Source organism: Rhodnius prolixus, unplaced genomic scaffold (assembly GCF_049639745.1).
Source record: "Rhodnius prolixus isolate KJV_2025 unplaced genomic scaffold, Rpr scaffold_1, whole genome shotgun sequence".
Taxonomy (NCBI): Eukaryota; Metazoa; Arthropoda; class Insecta; order Hemiptera; family Reduviidae; genus Rhodnius; species Rhodnius prolixus.
In genome coordinates this window covers 2986394-3006523 of record NW_027411581.1, presented here as the reverse complement: position 1 = coordinate 3006523, position 20130 = coordinate 2986394, and the positions used below count along the sequence as shown (strand labels likewise).

Genomic DNA, 20130 nt, shown 5'->3' with positions numbered 1-20130 from the left:
GATCTCCAGTTCTGGCTCTTAGTTTCTGTAACTCAACCAACCCGTATAGCCACGTAAGTTTTCAATAATTATAAAGAATTTATTGTATTTAATTTTTATATTACTGTTTTTTTTTACTTATTTTCTGTGTTACTGATTCTCTAAATTGTTTGTATTTGTAATATCCTGGCCCTGAAGAAGACAATATATTTGTCGAAACGTTGGCAAAAAGATCAGTTGTTGTTTTTGTTTGTCCGATTCCTCCTCGCCAATCTTGAATCCTTAGTTTAATAATTTACGGTCATGAAGCCTATATATTCATGTCTTCAGAACGTGCGATCTAACAGCGGTCATATCATCAACAACTAACTTTCAGTAAACATTTCTAGTTTGAAAAAAAAATAAATAAATAAAGCTGGAACATTAAAAATTGCAGTAGGGCAAAGTTTTTTATACACCAATAAGAAATGATATAAAAAATACAACAGATTTATTTATTTATTTTTTTTACTATGATGACTTCTCATTTTTTACAGGTAAATGCTGCAGTAAAATGTTTGGGCGTGCTATATGAAACGCTTTCACATCATCTTGTCGAACAGTAATACATAATTTGCACATTCAAATAACTAAACAATAACAAAGGTGGGTAAGCAAAAGAATGAATGTTTTTTTTTAAAAAAAATGTTCACTGCCATCTATCTATGGGTAGACTAATGGAAAAGAAAAAAAACTAATCTTGGGTGCAACTAAAAAAGAAATAAATTTGTTGATAATAAAGGAAAACTAAAGATACTAAATCCACCTGCTTTGCAGCACAGATGTTGATGTATTTTTTAGGTTAAGTAATTATTATTTATTAATGGTAATTATGTTGTGTTTATTTAAACATTGAAAGCATTTTGAAGCGTATTGTTTATTGAAGGGTTTCTTAATTTCTAGTAATTTTCTGTTTAAATTAAATTCAGAAGATTTGAAATAATTTTTTATGTAGCTACACTATATTTTTTTTTAGAAATACAATTAAGAACAGAAAGAACACTACAGAGTGATGCAAATCGAAAACTAAAAATAAAATAAAAAAAAAAAAAAATACTTCTATAGCGATAAAACAAAAAATTATCACCTGTAGTTTTCAACATTATTAGTAGCCATTGTGGGACTGTTTACGCGGTAGAATACCACTGCGTCTACGTGTACGGTGACTGAATCTCTAGATAATATCTACAAAACAATTATTCCCTCAGTTTTTTTTTTTTTTAATTTTGTTTTTAATTAAAATACAGTCGACTCTCGATAATTCGAATTTTTCGATAATTTAAACTCTACAGCTGTTAACTTCGGTAAATTGAAAAAATTGCAGTTTATTTCGATACGCTCGATAATTCGAAATTCTTTTCCCTTAACAACAGGGAGTGAGAACGCTCTATAATTCGAACGAGGCCGCTTCAACCTCTTTATTTTCCCTAGTAATGTTTACTTCTCATTTTCCGCTTATTGTTCATTTTCACTCCTTTCAGCCCAGTTTAACTTCCCAATTCTCTTTCTTAGTTTGTCACGATGGGATGTACGTCTGTCACCCTTACTGTGTGCGACAAAAAAGAAAAATTGTCGCAGTCGTGGAAAGTGGTTCGAAAAAAAAAAGTTATATTCCAAGCAATATTCCACCATCAACGCTTTCTGCAATTCTAAGTCAAGCCACATAATATCTACATATATATATATACATAATAAAAACTTTTATTAATTCGAATTTTTTCCCCCTTCTTGATAATTCAAACTCCTTGATAATTCGATTTTTTCTTGTAGTCCCTTGGATTTCGATTTATCGAGAGTCGACTGTATATAATTTTATAATATATTGGACAAATTAGTTTTTTGTTTTTCATCTTTTACGTGAGATCAAAAAATACCCAAAAATTATTTTTGCCAAATTTAATCCCCCCTCCCCCCAAAAAAAATCACTAAAATTTTGAGAATTCTGCATTTAGTGCCAGCTGGCGTCTTTTAAATACGAGGGTCGTTTGAAAAGTCCGTGCAAAAATAAAAACTACTTAATTTTTTGGGGTAAACCTTTTTTATTATTCAACATAGTCTCCTTTTAGTCTTAAACACTTCGTCCAACGCTGCTCTAGTTTGTTGATCCCTTCCGAATAATAGGATTTGTCCAAGTCTGAAAAATAGCCATTCGTTTCTGCAATCACCTCCTCGTTTGAATAAAATCTTTTTCCCGCCAGCCATTTCTGCATATTGGGGAACAAATAGTGGTCCGAGGGAGCCAAGTCTGGAGAATAGGGGGGGATGTGAAACGAGTTGGAACCCTATTTCCATTAATTATGCGACCACAACTGCTGAGGGGTGAGCTGGTGCGTTGTCGTGATGGAAAAGGACTTTTTTGTGGGCCAATCGTGGGCGTTTTTCTTGCAGCTCGGTTTTCAAACGGTCAAATAACGATGAATAATATGCACCTGTAATAGTTTTACCCTTTTCCAGATAGTCGATGAGGATTATTCCTTGCGAATCCCAAAAGACAGTCGCCATAATCTTTCCGGCCGAAGGAACGGTCTTCGCCTTTTTTGGCGCAGATTCCCCCTTGGTAACCCATTGTTTAGATTGTTCTTTGGTCTCAGGAGTGTAGTGATGTATCCATGTTTCATCCACAGTGACGAAACGACGCTTAAAGTCCTGCGGATTCTTCTGGAACAGCTGCAAACCGTCCTTGCAACACTTCACACGATTTCGTTTTTGGTCAAGCGTGAGCAATCGCGGCACCCATCTTGCGGATAGCTTTGTCATGTCCAAATGTTGATGCAAAATATTATGTACCCGTTCATTCGAGATGCCCACAGCACTAGCAATCTCACGCACCTTCACTCTTCTGTCATCCATCACCATATCATGGATTTTATCAATGATTTCTGGAGTAGTAACCTCAACAGGGCGTCCAGAACGTTCAGCGTCACTTGTGCCCATATGGCCACTCCGAAAATTTTGAAACCACTTATAAACTGTTCTAATCGAAGGTGCAGAGTCACCATAATGTTTATCAAGCTGCTCTTTAGTCTCCTGAGGCGTTTTGCCTTTCATAAAGTAGTGTTTAATCAACACACGAAATTCTTTTTCGTCCATTTTTTGAAAATCACTCGACTTCCTCGATTCAAACGAATGCCAAACACAAAGAAATAGACCGATCTGGCTGAAACTTGGTGTGTGTTCTTCCAAGAGATGCTACTAACTACATAACCTCGATACGCGCCAGTAGAGCTATCTCTCTGACTTTGCACGGACTTTTCAAACGACCCCCGTAATATAGAGTGAAATAAATTAGGCATTTTTTTCTTTAATTTAGTGGAATGATCTATTTGTAGCGTTAAATCACTTAATACTAGTGACGTATTAAGCGTCTCCTTAGAGCTTCAAGGCTGAACTAACCCAAAATATTTTCATTAAATACTGCTTTTCAATAGGCTTTTATAACTAACTACATTTTAGCCCACAACAGCAGCTTTGATTAAAAAGAAAGAATTGAATCTCGAGCCAAAGATCTTAACTGGAACCTAACAATTGCAACGCAGTCGTTCAGGCCATAAGGGCTCCAGAGGTTAATTAATACTACTAGGATATGATTCCTCAGCTCTACCACTGATTCCAGTGGCGCCTCTAACACGAATACACGAAGTATCTAACAGAAATTATTGATATGTGAAAGAATGGTGTACTTAGAGCCAGGCACCTCCTCCTTATTCTAGAGAAGAACAAAAACAAAGTGTGACTTGGAAACAAAATAAAAATATCTCGATATTCCCTGTCGTGCGGAAATCGCTACGAGTTCCGAAAATGTTTTTTTTTAAAAAAGAAAAAGAAAAAAAAAGACCCCTTGTGTTTACAGTTGCACCTTTATAGTTTACTTAACTTTCTTTAAATAGATCGTGAATTCCTCTGCTTTTGCGCTTGGGAAAAAAACTATTCTTCTCTCTATTTGAACCAATTAAAATACTTAAAATGTATAATATAAGCAGAATTTCATGAATATTTAGGCAATAATTTTATAATTACAAAATATAACTTTTTTTTTTTTTTGAACCTCCACCTTTAGAAACGGGAAAATTAGTTTTAAGCCTAGGCAAGAACTTCAACTCTTCGGTGACAGTAGGCAGAAGTTAAACTGAAGTACGGTGCTAAGTTAATAACTTGAGTTAATCAACCAACTCCCATCAACTGGTGGTGAAAATTTACACAACTGAAACTCGTAACTATTGTGCCCACTAACAATACTGTTTTAATCTACCCGTCCTGATAACAACCTCTATAACCAATAACTCTATAACCTACCTTACTATAGTGCTTAATCAGTGTTAACCGCACAATCAAATTGATAACCTAATCGGGCAGACTAAAAGTTTGTTGCAACAGAATCTTTGTTTGTAAGGAGCAAACACAATACTCAGCAAATTTATTACCATTTGTTCGCTCTGTACCAGTCAAAGATTCTGTCGACACAAAGGTATTACCCTTACTAAATCATCTGTACAGCTCATGAGAAACTCATGAATACAAATAAAAATAATAATAATTAAAACCCTAATTTAAAAATTAATGGCTTTCCTTACTTCTTGCGGTGGAACATCGAATGAAACAGTTCTCAGATCGACTTTAGCGTATACATCGATACATGGCAATACGAAGAATATGCCAGGTCCTCTTGCACCGCCTGCTCTTAGCCGGCCCAAACGGAATATTACGGCTCGTTCATACTCTTGTACAACCTAAAAAAGATGGTTTAAAAAATTAGAAGAAGTTACAGGTAGCTTTTCTTCTTCCGGGATTTTAGCATTGATTGCCGGAACACATGAAGGTCTAGCAGAACAGAGTCTCCCTTACCCTAGGACTCTGATCGACCTTTTTAGTCTTCTCGGTGAAGTCGACCGACTAGGCACTTCAACTTGGCGTTCTTGCGGCTACCCTAGTCTCTACTTATACGTTCCCAAAATTAGTCAATAATTTTGTTTTGTAATCTTTATCACTGTAGCCATAAAAAATAATTTAATAACATGTAATAAACATGATGAATTAAAATTAAAGTTAAAATTATGTGTCTACCTCAATTTAATATTTAATCTTTATGTGTAACATCTAAGCATTTTTTTTTTTTACTTTTTTTTCACTTAATTTGAATAATTTTGGCGTAATAACGTTTTTAAAATAAGGATTTGATCGTTTCGCAGCGGTGCATTAGCCAATCAAGTGACGTCCCAGAACTGAGGCTGGTAATTAAAAGATCGAAAGAAATCTGAAGCCTCCTTAGATAAGGACTGTCTGGTTTCCTCACGCAGAATTGTCAATGGGCTTATAAAACGACATGCCAGCACCAGTGAAGGCGTCTTTTAAAGATAAATGCCTGGCGACATTTGCGAGGCTTAGAATTGCAAATATCCTTCCAGATTCTAAGATTTCTCAGAGGTCTTTGACTTGGTTGGAATGCTATGGAAGTGAGCAATTATTGCCGGGCACTGGGGGGCAGATAGATATATAAAGGTTGCATTATTACGTCTCTCCAATAGTTCTGTTGGCTGTGATGATTGGGCAAGCTTTGGGATACCGACAGTTACTACTGAAAAAGAAAGGACAGTAGCGTCCGAATGTGACGAGGAAATAGGGAACTAGGACAGGTCATTTACAGTACATAACCTAGGGCCACCGCCACTAGGCTTTGGCGTAGCCAAGGAAGTAAACCCTCAAAATCACAGGTCCTCCAAGTTAGCGGGGGTTGGGCGTGGGGCTAACAACTCCACACCGGAAAAAAGCGTCTTGTTCAGAAACCATGGCCCACCAAATAGATGGATCGACCAGGTGGAAGAGGATCTGCGGGCGATGGGCGTAAGAAGGTGGCGGACGCGAGCCCAAGAAAGAGAGGAATGGCAGAGGATAGTGGTGGAGGCCTTGGTCCTTTTAAGGACTGTTGAGCCTTAGAGAGAATAGAGAGAGAGGACAGGATGTTCTGGACATTCTCAAGAGAAGCTTACACAAAGACAAAATATATATATAGAACCTACCTTGAAAACCATAAATATGGAGACCGGAAAGGTGATGATCATGAAGAAGAAAGCTCCGACGGTAGCCAATATCTCGATGAAACCCATTGGTTCATTATCGGATGCTGAAATCAAAATTAAAAAAAAAAATTAATAATTTTTTAGATTTATAAATTTAGAGCTTTTAGGAGAATCCCATTGACTAGGGATTGAGTCATTACTTTCCCTTTTAAGAGAAAATATTCGAATAGAATTTCCACCGGAAATGGATTTTGTGAGGTATTTTTTGTTCGAAAAGAGTGGGGTTTTTAGAAAACGGAAAGGACTATTACGCAAGCGCAGGAGGCTGCGAAAAGCCCCAGACTTCAATTCTTGAACATTCATCGTTTATTCTAATAAAGAGAAATTAAAATTTATCTAAGGTGCATTCTGAAATATAGATAGTTACGAAAGATAAATAAAAGCAGTTTTCTTTTTCAGAAAATCTTTAGGACATGCTGAGCCTTGGAGCCTAAGGGGAAGTTACGTCACTGAGAGTGCCAACCACATAGAGATTCTTCAATCTTACGAGTACATCTGCTCTGGCTGAGTTTTCAGAAGCCTGAAGTAGATGCACGGCCCCACATCTAATAAGTTTTTGATATTTCTACAAGAAATCCTAATTTCTTTGAAATTCGAAACTTCCTTTTAAAAACCACCACAAACAGTTTTTAAAACGCAAATAATCAAAATCTTAAATTATTGAAAACGCATATCAAGCGACAGATAAAAGGAACATACATACGACGATGTATTTTTAAACACTCCTTCAGTTTGAGTGTTCTAAGATAACATGAGTGTATGAGTAGTTTTTGATTCTGACCGAGTTTGTTCGTATAAACTGCAAGCGCCAGATTCACACAGGTTTTTATTGTTGTGAACGTTGACAGTGAGAGATAATAGTTCTGACAGATCTCAAATATCTACTATTTCCAAAGCGTCAGCTGTTTTCCCCAACTGATCTCTCACAAGTTTGAAACTGGTTTGCCATTGATCAGAGTATTCATCACAGAGAAGGCTATGCACTTCACCAGCCGATTGGAGGGTCAAAAGTCAAAACGATTTTATGGTATAGTTTTAGAAAAGCTGTACAATGTTAGCATGAAATACGTGTGTCCCAAAATTCGGAGATTTTGGATAATTTAGAGATTTGAGAAATGAGAGAAAATCAAATGAGTATAAATATTACAATAATTTAACCAGTCCGCGATGGAACAGAGATGTTGAGAATCGGTGTCACAGAGATGTTGAATTTAATGAGAATTTGCCAGGGTACATGTGCTCAGATGTTGAACTATCTTCTATTAAGAAGTCAGAAGCTACTCGCGAATCTTAACAATCTCCTGCATCCTTCAGTCTTATTGTTCCAACTCCTAGATAATCCAATAAAGATAAATCCTTCCCTTCTTACTAACTAGTCTACAATGCGAAATGCTCTCTCCTCTGACTGCCAAATACTTCACATCGCACTCTTGTGGTAGCAACGTAGCCAAACAGATAACGTCTCCAGTTTATTCTGACAATCTTGAAACATAGGTTCCAGTATAAATAACCCCACCCGGTGAGAATGTTTTCTGAACCTGCGGGGTGTTCAATATGGAAAGTAAAGTAAAGTAAAGTAATCGCCTATTTTTTCAGGCGGGGCTTAACGTCCAACTACCAATTAGGTGTCGTGGACGGAGGCGACTAGCAAACATTCTTTACTATAAATTTCTCATATTAACCATTAAATAAAATCCAAGGCCTAAGACCGGGAATCGAACCCAGTACCACAATACATATTAGCGTCGCAGGTCTCGCCTCTTATCCGCTCGGCTACCGTGGCGCCTCAGTATGGAAAGGCCAGTTACTAGATTAAGCTATTTTCAGAGTCGTGATTTTTGCACAGAGGACATAAGCTTTTGACTATTTGATTCCTGTAATGGCCTTCCTTGCAATTCGTCTTGCGACATCTAAAGTAATTGTTTCATAGCGATTCTCACGGAGCCCTTGACATTACCATGGCATCCACCCTTTAAGGCATGAATCCTTTTAAAAATCAACCAACAATACACTTACCATCAGCCAGTGAGGTATACTCGTGTTCTGACATGTCTTCTTTAACCTTCTCCAAATAAAACAGTATTTTAAACTCAATAATTTGATGAAATAAATTCGAAACAAATAAGAAATTTTAATGTTTAAAAAAAAAAACTTGCGTCGTCATTACGTCTAAAATTAGCACTAAACTAAACAGTGTTAATTTTAAACACAAACTGTTTATGAGTAAGAGCAATAAAGCATGGTAATCACTGAAATTGTTGTGGAGGAGGTACAATGTGATAACAGTTATCTGGAAAGATGAAATACAGTGCACTGTAGGAATGACGTAGATTTTTATTATACTATTTATAGCGGATTGATTGGTTTTATTGAAAAGAGAAACTACTTAATTATACGGACTCAACCAAGTTTCGAAACTGTAACACGAAGAGCCTACTTAATGGTTTGTTTTCTTTTTTGGTGTTCACTAAATTTAAACCTAAATTACATTCATTCATTCAAGTACCAGCAGTATGTCTTCTTAGAGATACAGTGAGATGTCTGCCGGTACGCTGTGAGTGGGTCGAAGATGCTTCCTTGAAGGACAACACCTTCGGCCAGCTGGACACCAGCTTTGGAAGTGACAGTTCATGACTAACATTTAACTTCATTAAATTCATTTTTATTAGTGTTAGTAGATATTTTATTTCATTGCTATTGTTGCTATTTTTTTTTTATTTATTTATTTTTACTTTTCAGAATAAACATGTTAATAGAATATATTACGATAGAAATAATAAAATGTTTTAAAAAATCTGTGAGAAAACTAAATCATGCGAATGGCGAAGTGAATGTCTACACCCGATAAAAAAAATAATAAAATAAATCTTTTTTAACAGTTTAATGAGTAGAGAGGGAGAATATTTATTATCTATTCATGTGAATACTGCGAACTGTCAACATGAAATTAAACTGATGGAGAAACTGAGTTAAAGAGGAAGTGACAGGGCTAGCTATCTGCCGAACCGGCGGGGAACGTCATCCGTAGTACTCTGGCAACTTGGTATTGTCAGCTGATTGTTGAAATGTGGCCAGACAAGTTTGAACTTATTCACCAGAGAGAGACGGCATCAACAATCGTGTGCTTTCTGTGCCTGTAAGGGGTGTTCAATAAAACTACACGCTACTACTACAGAGTGAGAGCAGGGGGCCTTTTCATTTAGCTCTCTCTCTCTCTTGTGTGTTACGTTACAGGTATCCCTTAGAAAACCAAACAACAACTGTGTCACGTGTCCCACCGAATACTAACTAGAACAAAAACCCTGCATAGATAAAAGTACATGTTCCCGCTACGGTACACAATGATGATGACGCAGTCTCTCTTGTATGCAAAATAACATGCACAACATTGCAGCAAAATAAAAAAAAAAAAAAACCTTTACGTCAACTGTGCACCCCCCCACCCGCCATCACCAATTCCAAAAATTCACTTCACCATAGCTGTGCACTGACTCTTATCTTGATTGCTGTTACCCACAAGCAGAGGAGCATTTCTATCCCAACTCATGGCTCGTATGTTCTCAATTACAACCTACCATTACCTAGCATTTGTAGATTATTCTAGGAATTTCCTCTAAACTCAAAAGATATTTATTTACTTTTAGGTTAGGTTGAAACCTATAAAAAAAAAACAAGAGAAGCCATCTTGTAATCTAAAAACGAATTTCGAATTACGTCAACAATTTAGCCAGCTGCTTTTATCTATAATAAGAAATAAGAACCCTAATGGGTATTTAAATTTCAAATTTCTTTTTTACAAACATAAAATAGCTCTTTCTAGTAAAACATTTAAAAAAAAAAAAAAGAATAAAAAAAAAGTGATTATCTAACCAGGTGAGAATAAAAAAGAGCCAAAGTGCTTAATCAGCTGACTGTTCATAGGTTCGCTTCAGCAGAACCCCTCTATCTAGTACTTGCGCATGCGCTTTACAACCATAAAATAATTAAAAGGTTCTCTCAGGACAATGGTTTAAATTAATACTTAATCTAGCCATTAGAGCACTGATGTAACACTGCAACAAACATTTTTAAAGTAGTATTCTTTTTAAATTAATTTTTTTAAAATATAATCGAATTGTTGGATTATCAAATATTGACTAAATTCGAAAATGTCAAGTTTAATTTAAAAAAGTGACGGCCAGTCTGGCAAAACCTCATCACTGAATTGTTTCATGTTTTTTCTAAGAAATGTCTCCAATGACTTTCCTGTACTCGCGTGACGTATATCCACATAGATCTGAACTTTTATTCGATTCTTTTAACTAAGTATATTCGTTCCTCAGCTCTGTGGGTATGGGCAAGCAATAGCTCGAAAAGAGTGTTTCAATTTATTGAGCAACCTTACAAATTAGGAAATTGGACTAGGCACTTAAGGATCTAGGCGACGCTGGAGGTATCGCCCGCTAGAACTAACATTATTCACAATGAATTCCCCTAAACACTCATAAAACCCACATAGGGCCTGTAGAGATAGCTGTTGTGTAGGTTTGGCGAACCCACAAATAAACCTTTTGCTTATCAACTAAGCATTCCCATATTAAAGATACCCAAATGCTGCGGCACCAACACAATAGATAGCCATAAAACGTTCTTTAGCTAAGATGTAGATTTGGTTTATGCCCACTTCCTTTTAATCTACGAAGTACGGCTGTATCAAGTTGGATAAAAATTAAATTTTGTTGCAAGAATTGAAGTTAAGGAATGTACAGGAATTAGAACTTAGAGAATTGCTATTAGATACAGTTTAGTGAATTGTTCGTCAAATTTTTTTTCTTCTTAAAAACTGCCAAAAAACAAAGATTTGACTAACCACGAGGCCTGGGTATTCTCTCCATAGTTGTAGATCTGAGAATTCGTAAAAAACCATTTGAACTATTAAGATTGTCACACCTGTAGATGTTCTTAGAACCTCACGAACTGAGCGTACAAACTCCTGTATACTAAGGTGAATCAATACTTGATCATAATTGAAAAGGTATTAAGAATTTAGGAGAGAGGGGATGAACTCCGGTGGGTACCGGGTATATTACGGGTGTAGCTACTTAAATGAGTGATGGAACGACCACGTCTATAATGACTTGCACAGTCATCAGTATATTCCAGTCATGATTAATTCAAAATATTTGTTCCATACTCTATTACACTTTAAAAATGGCGCTATCAATAAAAACAGGCGTGAAGCTTTTTGAAAATATGCAAAACAAATCGCAGAAGGAATCCGTTAAAAAATCTAACTGTACTTCCAAGATGGGAAATTTGTCGAAATAAACGTTAGAATATGTCTTCTTGATTCAAGAGGGGCAGTACTATAAAATAATAGCACTGTCTCAACCATTTCAATCGATTCGCACAACAAGACAACGTAGAGTGTCTCGCACTAATTATAGGATATTTCCTTGAAATAAACAAATTGTCGTTAATGGTTACGGCAACAATGCTACAATTAGTCAGTTGAATTTATCTAGATAATTACCGTCCAAGATGCGGTTTTGAAATTGCACACATACAACCAACATTTTACTTTTTACCAGCCAGCCAGCGACATTTACAATAAATATTCGCTAATGTGAATAATTTTTTTGCCTTTTAAACTTTCCGTTTGGGACCGCTTTCCTTCCACCAAACTTACGTCATTAAGAATAATGAATTAATAAGAATTAAACATACTGGAAGCATCGTTTTCCTCTCCACTCCAATCATGGCCAGTTTCATTCCTTACGTCGTTTGCCATGAGGCTCACTTTAACGCCTTTGGTAGGTATCACTTTCCGTTTCGCCCGCTTCAATATCGTTTTGGGTATCCGACCATCATCCATTACTTTTAACCATTAAACTGGTTCGATTGTAACCAAACTATTATAAAAGAAATTTAAAAATTAAACTATTATATTTGGGGTGATAAAGATTTCGAATTGCGCCGATCACGGACAGACAAACACGTCCAATGTAAACCACTTTTCCTCAAAATTGAAATTCCAATGAAAACCCAAAATCGATAATCCAAACGATGTAAGAGAATGAAAAATAAAACTACTACAGAAGCACAAGCAATACTTACCGCATTGTCGAGAATTACCTACTTGGCAGCACTCCCCGAACTGACTAAACTACCTATGGTTAATGATTTTTTTGTGTCGAAATGGTGACAATGTACGATAAAATATGTAAAAGAAGTCTATTATTAGGAAGAAATAGATTATCGATACATTAGTAATTGGTTAAAGAGGCAATGCCCAAAAGCAGGCCATTGTCCTGCCTTCTATGCTTTCTTCTTTTTATCGCTAACAGTAATATGTTAGTAGTTATGTTAAAGACACTAACAGAAAAACAAATCCAATTAAAAACAATACAGATTTCCAAGAGTTATGGGTTATAATTGACGGGAGCCTAAGAACACAGGCGCTGAACTATGCATTCATAATAACAATGTAGAACATTATCCTTCCATTTTCACTTCTCTCCTCATGGACCTTTTGACGCAAGGGTGGCCAGCCTGCGGGATAATTTTATGACCAGAAAAAAATAATCCAAACTTTACCAAATTTGCTAATTATCTCCAAATGGAACTGATTGATTTCCAATTTAGTAATAAACTAAAATACATTTTTGAAACATCAGAATCAATAAATTAATGTTTATTACACTTACGCCACAAAAGAAACATTTTATAATTTGAGAAATCTGGCACAAAAAAAATTGTGAACGCTTTTGGATCAACTTATACCTGCAAATCGTTTTTTTAAAAATGAAATTTACCTAAAAAATTAATCATACTTGAACTTAATGGATGAAAAACTGCAACATCAATTTATGTTGTGCAAATACGCGCATTGCAACAGTGACACTGTTGCAGAAACAACACTGTCTCACTAATTAAAAAAATTAAATATTATTCGACCATATCATAATTCGTCATTATTGTATTACGCATGTTTATATGTATGAATAATAACAAAAACAATAATAATAATTAATTATGATTAGACTTTTCACTGCTAAAAAAATTTTTTATAATGGATTGGCCCCCCTGCTTTAAAGGATCTAACCTTCCAAAAGTAGAATACTAGTCTGTGTGAAACATCGTAAGTCAGAAAATGTGGTTATAATATGTGTGAAAAAATCTAAGTGAAACTTCATATTAAATTAACATTGTGAAAACATGATAGACAATTGGATGTAAATAGGTTTAACCTCTTTAATTTTATTTTCATTCTAAATTTTTTGTTTAAAAAATTGAAACGATAGCACTAATATAAAATAGATAGAAATTTGAAAGAAAAGTAATTCTTATCGTTTTGCTCAATAAAGCCTTATCGCTTTTGACATGTTTTTTGTGAAAATTGATGTTTATGAGTGCAGGTTATTACTTATTGCAACATTTCTCTCAATTGCAGTTTAATTTTTAAAACTTTAATTTAAAAATTTAATCGTGCAATTTTTCACACTTTTTACCCTACTAAAAAAAAAAGTATTCTTTAAAATTCAATTGTGCTTAAAAAAAAAAAGCAAAAAACAAGGCTTAGTGCTTAAATGTGACAGAAAACTAAAATGTGAAGGACGTAAATACAAAGAAAATTGGAAGTCTTCAAATGTTACTAAATTTACTTCTCAATAATGAATTTGCAATATTAATAAGCGAGAATATTCTTTAAAATGTTATTTAAACTTAATTGTGTTAGAGATCCACAACGATTCTGTAAAGATTTCCACTGGTTCTGTAGGTATTCACCAGAAAGAACACTTTAGCGATATAGCAAAATGCCAAATATATCATCCACCAAAGCATGCTAGAGCAACTCTCGTATGATTGTAATGACTTAACAATCATAAACAACAGGTCTTAAAAGCAAAATCTCTTTGCAGCAGGTTTTGCCAGAAATAAGAAAAATGAACTATTAAGAATTTTATCTCTTTGCAGGACGGACTTCGAAATCGGCTGAACGTTCGACTCTTCGAAGAGACTCCAGAAGTTTTTACAGGAACATCTCGCCAGGCTATCGAGCTAGAGTAAGGAACACTGAGTTTAACACTACTGCTCCCTCAGGAGGATTCGGAGTGAAACACAAATGAGCAAGGCCAACATAATAGCAACAAATTGTTCAATACAGGACAACACTGTGCATATAACAATCCAGAGTTTACCATTATCATGGTCAGTCTTTTCAGTGTCTACCATCAAACGGGCAAAACTAGCCCGCCTAGTGGAGTTGGTCGCTGTTGACGCAGTGCCCGGCAATGTGAACCCATCATTGTTCCAATCTTGCATGCTGAAATCTTCTCCATCGCCAAATCTACGATGTCCCATTTTCATCAAACTTTCAGGTTGGCAATCTGTAAGACTTAATCGAATTTCTTTTTTTAAGCACTAACAATAATTAGTATAATATAATTTTTCAGCGATCATGTTTTCAAGTGGACGAACTTGTTGACTCGATCAATTTCAGTGAAAATCAGAGGACGCCTTTCAAGCTGACTGGAAAAACAACTGATTTTGATGGATCGGGATGAAATGGAGGTTTAAGAAACGCAAAACCCAGTTCAGGCATCCATCATAAGGACACTGATGGCAACACTTCTGGGGCGGAAACAATCAAAAATTGAATTAAATAATGCGATGGAAAACTCACGTGACTGTAGCTACTCGCAAAGTTTTATTTCTCTCTGAATTTCGTATTAAATTATAGTTAATTTAAACAATGGTTCAGTAAAATTAAAAAAAACTTATGTGGCTTTACAGTCCACAGAGCTCTCCATTGAACCCAGTTACTGAAATTAATTTCAGACAAAAGTGGGTCTTTTATCTATCTGCATAGACCTAAAATTGCAATCGCTAAAAAAAAATCATACTCACTTTATTTATGCAGAATAATCAAATTAAAAATCTATTTCCAAAATCTGTCGGAAAAAAAAATGTACTGTAATTTAAGAAGAATCAAAACTATACTTTGTCTAGGGGACAAGAAAGAAACAATACTCTCAAAAACGGTATCTTTTGGACCAATAACCGCTGATAGCAGTTCCCGTAGCAACTGTGTTCACAACAGTTTGATTCATTGATTTCAATAGATTTACATCTACATTATAGGCTAATGCATACCCACAAAAATAGTTCAAACTAGCACAATTAAGTTTTTATCTATTTTCTATCAAAAATTAGCAGAGTTTTTAGTGTGACCACACAGAAAGAAGTAGTGGCAGAGAACGGTTGGGGTATTTTTAAGCATTTTTGATCAAAAAATGAATCGAATTTATGTTACCACACCATGTTTGGAAATGAAAGTTCAGTAATTGAAGAAAAAACATTACGCAATATTTCCAGGTATTCGTAAATACTGCATTCTACGCTACCAGACCATACAATTATTGTAGATTATTTAAATTTTTTAATAAATATATTTTTTGTTTGATCTTTTTATGGAAATTTACAACTGCAACAATTCTTGCAACAAGTAAATGTGGTACATGATAACCCATATCAGGGATTCTAGGAGGAAAAGGCACACAGTAAAAGTGGCACTCATTTATTGCACTGCTACGATGATAAGACTAGATTGCGGGGCTATCTTCTCTTCAATCCTCCTCGGAAATAAATCTTTAAGTAAAAATATACTTATTATAATAAGGATTCATTCTTTGCGACCATTCAATTAATATTATTCATCATATTTATCACCTTTTATCGAATTCAGCATTTACCCATCATTTTTTCAGTTTCAGTATCAGAAAAAAGAAGAAACCATTGCTCCCGAGTGAAAGTCAACGCTCATCTCTCTTCAGCCCCAAAACTATAATTTGCCTACAAGAATTTTTCAAATAAAATTTCTGGATTTGTACGAGTTAAAGAATTAAATAGGGAAATATTTGAGGACAAAGGAGAGTGAAGTTCTGACCAGTGTTGGGCAGGATCGGTCAATGGACTACAGCTTGCTGGTACTGACTCCAGCAGCAAAATTCTGCGCTTAAAAATAAACTTTCCTAAAACGACAGCCACCGTTTAAATATAGAATCATCATACACTGCCAGTTTTACAGAGGCGTTAGATTTAAATTAACCAGGTTAAAATCTGTTGCAACAAACTAATGATCTTTCTCTTACCATTCATCAAAGGAAGAACAACCTATAGATCTTCGCTTTTTTGTTTCCTTTTCATCCAAAATGTACGTTTTGAGGCAGATATCCTGAGTAAGGAATAGTGTTGCCATAACACTTGGTCTCTGTGTGTTCATCATGAAAACCAAAAGTGAAACATGGCAAAGTTCATATTTGATATTAGGTATAGATGCCTACGCAGAACCCGACAATAAGCTTTTGAAAGACAAATTTAACCAACTGAATGTATGTATCACCTTTCGGAGCAGTTTCTTTTTTTTACTAGTTTTGTAATAGAACTCTTATTTTTAACTAGACGAAACTTGTATTTTGCAATTAATTGAACTAAAAGCACTGAGCGAGAATTAGACTGAACTAAGTAGCGCAGACTGGAGGTAGCGTTATGCTGGGGATAATTCCTACGAAAATGGTCATTGGCAGCTGTCTTCTAGAAATAACTAAACTGAATATAGTGGTACCTCGGTCTCGACCACAATTCGTTCCGGAAGTGCGGTCGAGAACCAAAACAATTTATCTCATAAGAAATAATGTAAACTATGTAGTGTATTTAGTTTCTAAGCCCCAGAAATATGCCGTTTTACTGGCCTAATTTTTATATTTTATGTAAAATCATGTATCTAAACAAGAAATAAGATCTAAAACTGTAAATATAAAACAACTCGGCTCATCTCGGGTGTTCGAGTTCCAAATGTTTGTTCGGATTTCAGGACAATATTTTCTCGAATTTCTAGATTTGTTCGAAAACCGCGATACCACTGTATATTCCTGAAGCAGGTAGCTGGCTGTTCAATATGAGCTCCTCTTACAACTGCCAGGAGCGATCGATCTCTAGCTAGTTCTCTCAACAGTTTGGGAACAAGCCGCTTTTTTAATGGTATCATAATAATGAAGCATAACAACAGGTAACTTTTAATTATTGGCCCACAGCGGCAGACTTAGGCACACAGCTGACACAGCATTTGTTTGAAATAATATATATTGTCAACCTCACACCAGGGGGAGAACATTTTCACAAAAACGGCAATAGATAAAGTCCTAGATCTTTCAAAGAGGGGAGAGACTTTCCTACTAAATATTCAGGAGGATAAGCCTCCTCTTTCGCTGTAGCGCCTTGCGGAACAGGGCAAGTTCCCTAATGTAATCTAGGCCTGAAAGTGACATACTATGAGAATATTATTAGGCTTGCCAATAACATAAGACTTACCAACATTACTGATTATAAACATCATTTTTATAATTTTTAGGCAACTTATATGAAATTATTATGATTTTAATTGGTTCTATCAATTGAAAATTAACCGAAGGAGAGAAAACAAAATCTTATTTACTTTGCCGTCGTTTCATTTGTCTATTTAAATCATCTTCAAGGCCTCAAACATGAACACATTTTAACAGCAATTAACTGACTGGGTATACAATCAAAATGTCGGCAAAGTAAGTCAACCCAATTGAACGAAAAAAACAAAAAAAAACATTTCAAATTATTATTTTTTAATTTGTCAGTTTAACTAGTCAAATAGAATAGATAGAGAAAACTTTATAGAACATTTTTCCAGGGTAATAATTCACTTGAAGATTTATTAACGTAAAAATTATGTTTGCCACAATCATGAGGTAAAAGCAAGTCCTGTGAGTATTCACTGTCGATAGTGTTCTTAATTGATTCAAAAGGTAATAAAACATTTTATTGTTCATAACTTATTGAGGTCATATTTAAATTAAAGATGCAGATGATGCTATCAAAGAATTATTGAACACTTATCGAACAAATTAAATCAATTGTTCCCCTTTTTTAGATGTGTACAAAAAGTTGGGCTTACCTAATACTGCATTATTGTACTGAAAAAAAAAAGCTGCAGACAAGGACACAGCATGATTTGCGTGCTAATTAGTTTTTCTAGATTGCTTTATTAAGCCCCACATTTGATTTTTATTAATACTGTACAGGAAGGCAAGACAGCCAATGATGGCACTACGATATAGAGGAAAGCCTAACTCTACCAGTCTCCTAGAATGCCTGAAATGGAATTCCCCTGATAAAATGAAACGAACAAAACTAGAGATAAGCAACTAGTAAAAGTCGAAAGAAAATCGTTGAAACCATTTTCGTGAAAATCTTTTTTTAAAAAATTAAAAGTGGCATTTCTAGATTTTGACCGAAAGCTTATTTGGTCGACATCATCTGTTGGCACTTAAAACTAAGCAATAAATTTGAACTTTCCTCGTTTTATCGCTTATCTGTTACGGTGGAAATTCCACAAGGAAAACGAAACTTAAGTAATGTGTGATTACTTTATCTACTTCAATTATCAACTTTTTTCAAGAACCAAATTGCCTTAACATATTGTTGTTGTTTAAAATGAATCAAGGAAGTCACTAGTAAAATATTAAAAAAAGGAAAAAAGTTATAAGAATTAAAATGCAGAAGAAAAGTGTAAAGAAGTTTGTTTGGGTGATCGGCTATCGGCTGTGGTTCAAAATACGTGAGATTGACTCGAGAATACTGCCTTGAAGAAGCACCGCACACTATGGGACCATTCAGAATGACAGATTTTCTACAATTAGATCTATTGCTATTATCTAGAACATTTTGCACGGAAACTTGATCTAAACAGGGTGCATTGAATAAATATAATTACTATTACACATTTACTTACTTAATTGCAAAGTTGAAGGTTGATAGGGAGTTCCGGTTTCCACATCCGGTTGAGTTTTAGGCACTGAAGTATCGCCGGAAGCCATTACTGAAAAGTTAACATTACAAATAAGACTTTAGATTTTTTTTTTAAGCGATTTACTTTTATGAGAAACAATATCACAGATTACTAAAAATTAACAAACATGATCCCGCAGGGGGTCGCTTGTTGCATGCAGCTTCCTGGGTATTACAAACCCAAGGGTTCCAAGGACTGTACTCCATGCGCTTCCTCTTTACAAAAGGGACACAATACACTACGCTACATTCACATAAATACATACATACATACACAAAGGCTACCTTCCTTTAGAGACAGAGCATCGGCAAAGAGAGTAAACCCTTTAAATCCAAAGTTCCCCATTGTTTCTGGGGGCTGGGCCGACAACCCTACCCTGCAAAACTTTAATGTCTCGAAACCTCGAAAGGAAAACTGAGGAGGCCAAGGCCCTTCATGGTAATGTCACACACCTAACCGCTCGGCTATCATGTCGCCTTAGTGTTCTGAGGTTTACGAAGGAAATTTAGGTTGTTCATTAATTTTCAGCGAGGAAAATATAATCCTTGACATCTGTCTTTATGCTCAAAATTGTTTTTTCGTTTAAATTTAAAAGAAGACGCATTCTTTTTTTTAAGCATTGCTAGTTAGCATTATAATACAGTAAGAGAAAATGGAGTGCAATTGCGTCAATATCCTTTTTTTTTTTTTTAGCTCAAGCGATATCTGCTTTGAAGGAACATAAACCTTTTCCTCATTTGATTCTGACTAATGTTTCCAGGGAAACCCAGACTTACGAAGGTTATCCTCAATCTATTCTCAAAATACTAAAATTACAAATAAAAATTAAAACATTTTTATCTAAGGAAAACAAAAAACGTTTTTCATTCACAGGAGCCCTTAAAACGTGTTTTCCGTTGCTCAAAAGTAAGCCCAATCGCAATACTTTCTTCTCGTAAGGAAAAAATAATATTGAAATTGACTATTTAATTACAATTCGAGGTTAGAAGAACATTTATAGATAAGACGCTTGTCATAGAAAGAGAATTTTTTAGCCAAAAAATTAAATATTAAAATTACTGTCCACACCCAACATTAACACGAGGTGTTTAGATATTAATACAGAATAAGGCTGCACCTGCATAAAACAAAAAGAGGATTTCTTTTCGGTTGCTTAAGAAAAAAATAATTAAAAAT

The 20130-nt window shown here is 35.1% G+C and overlaps 1 protein-coding gene across 4 annotated transcripts in view; it reads right to left on the bottom strand.

The window, feature by feature from the left end:
* The window catches only part of LOC141449740 (band 7 protein AGAP004871-like), a 35447-nt gene that overhangs the window by 14556 nt on the left and 761 nt on the right, over positions 1 to 20130 (bottom strand). Inside the window, exons 2-5 of one of the 4 annotated variants that reach the window (XM_074119561.1) lie at positions 18898 to 18984; positions 6033 to 6136; positions 4590 to 4745; positions 1106 to 1203 (exon numbers count right to left, since the gene is read on the bottom strand). In XM_074119561.1, coding sequence (XP_073975662.1) covers positions 1106 to 1203; positions 4590 to 4745; positions 6033 to 6136; positions 18898 to 18982 — 443 coding nt within the window. In that variant the 5' untranslated portion in view covers positions 18983 to 18984. Of the gene's footprint in view, positions 1 to 1105; positions 1204 to 4589; positions 4746 to 6032; positions 6137 to 8108; positions 8306 to 10941; positions 11086 to 18897; positions 18985 to 20130 lie in introns of those variants that run through there. The other 3 variants (XM_074119497.1, XM_074119718.1, XM_074119636.1) reach the window with 3 other exon arrangements.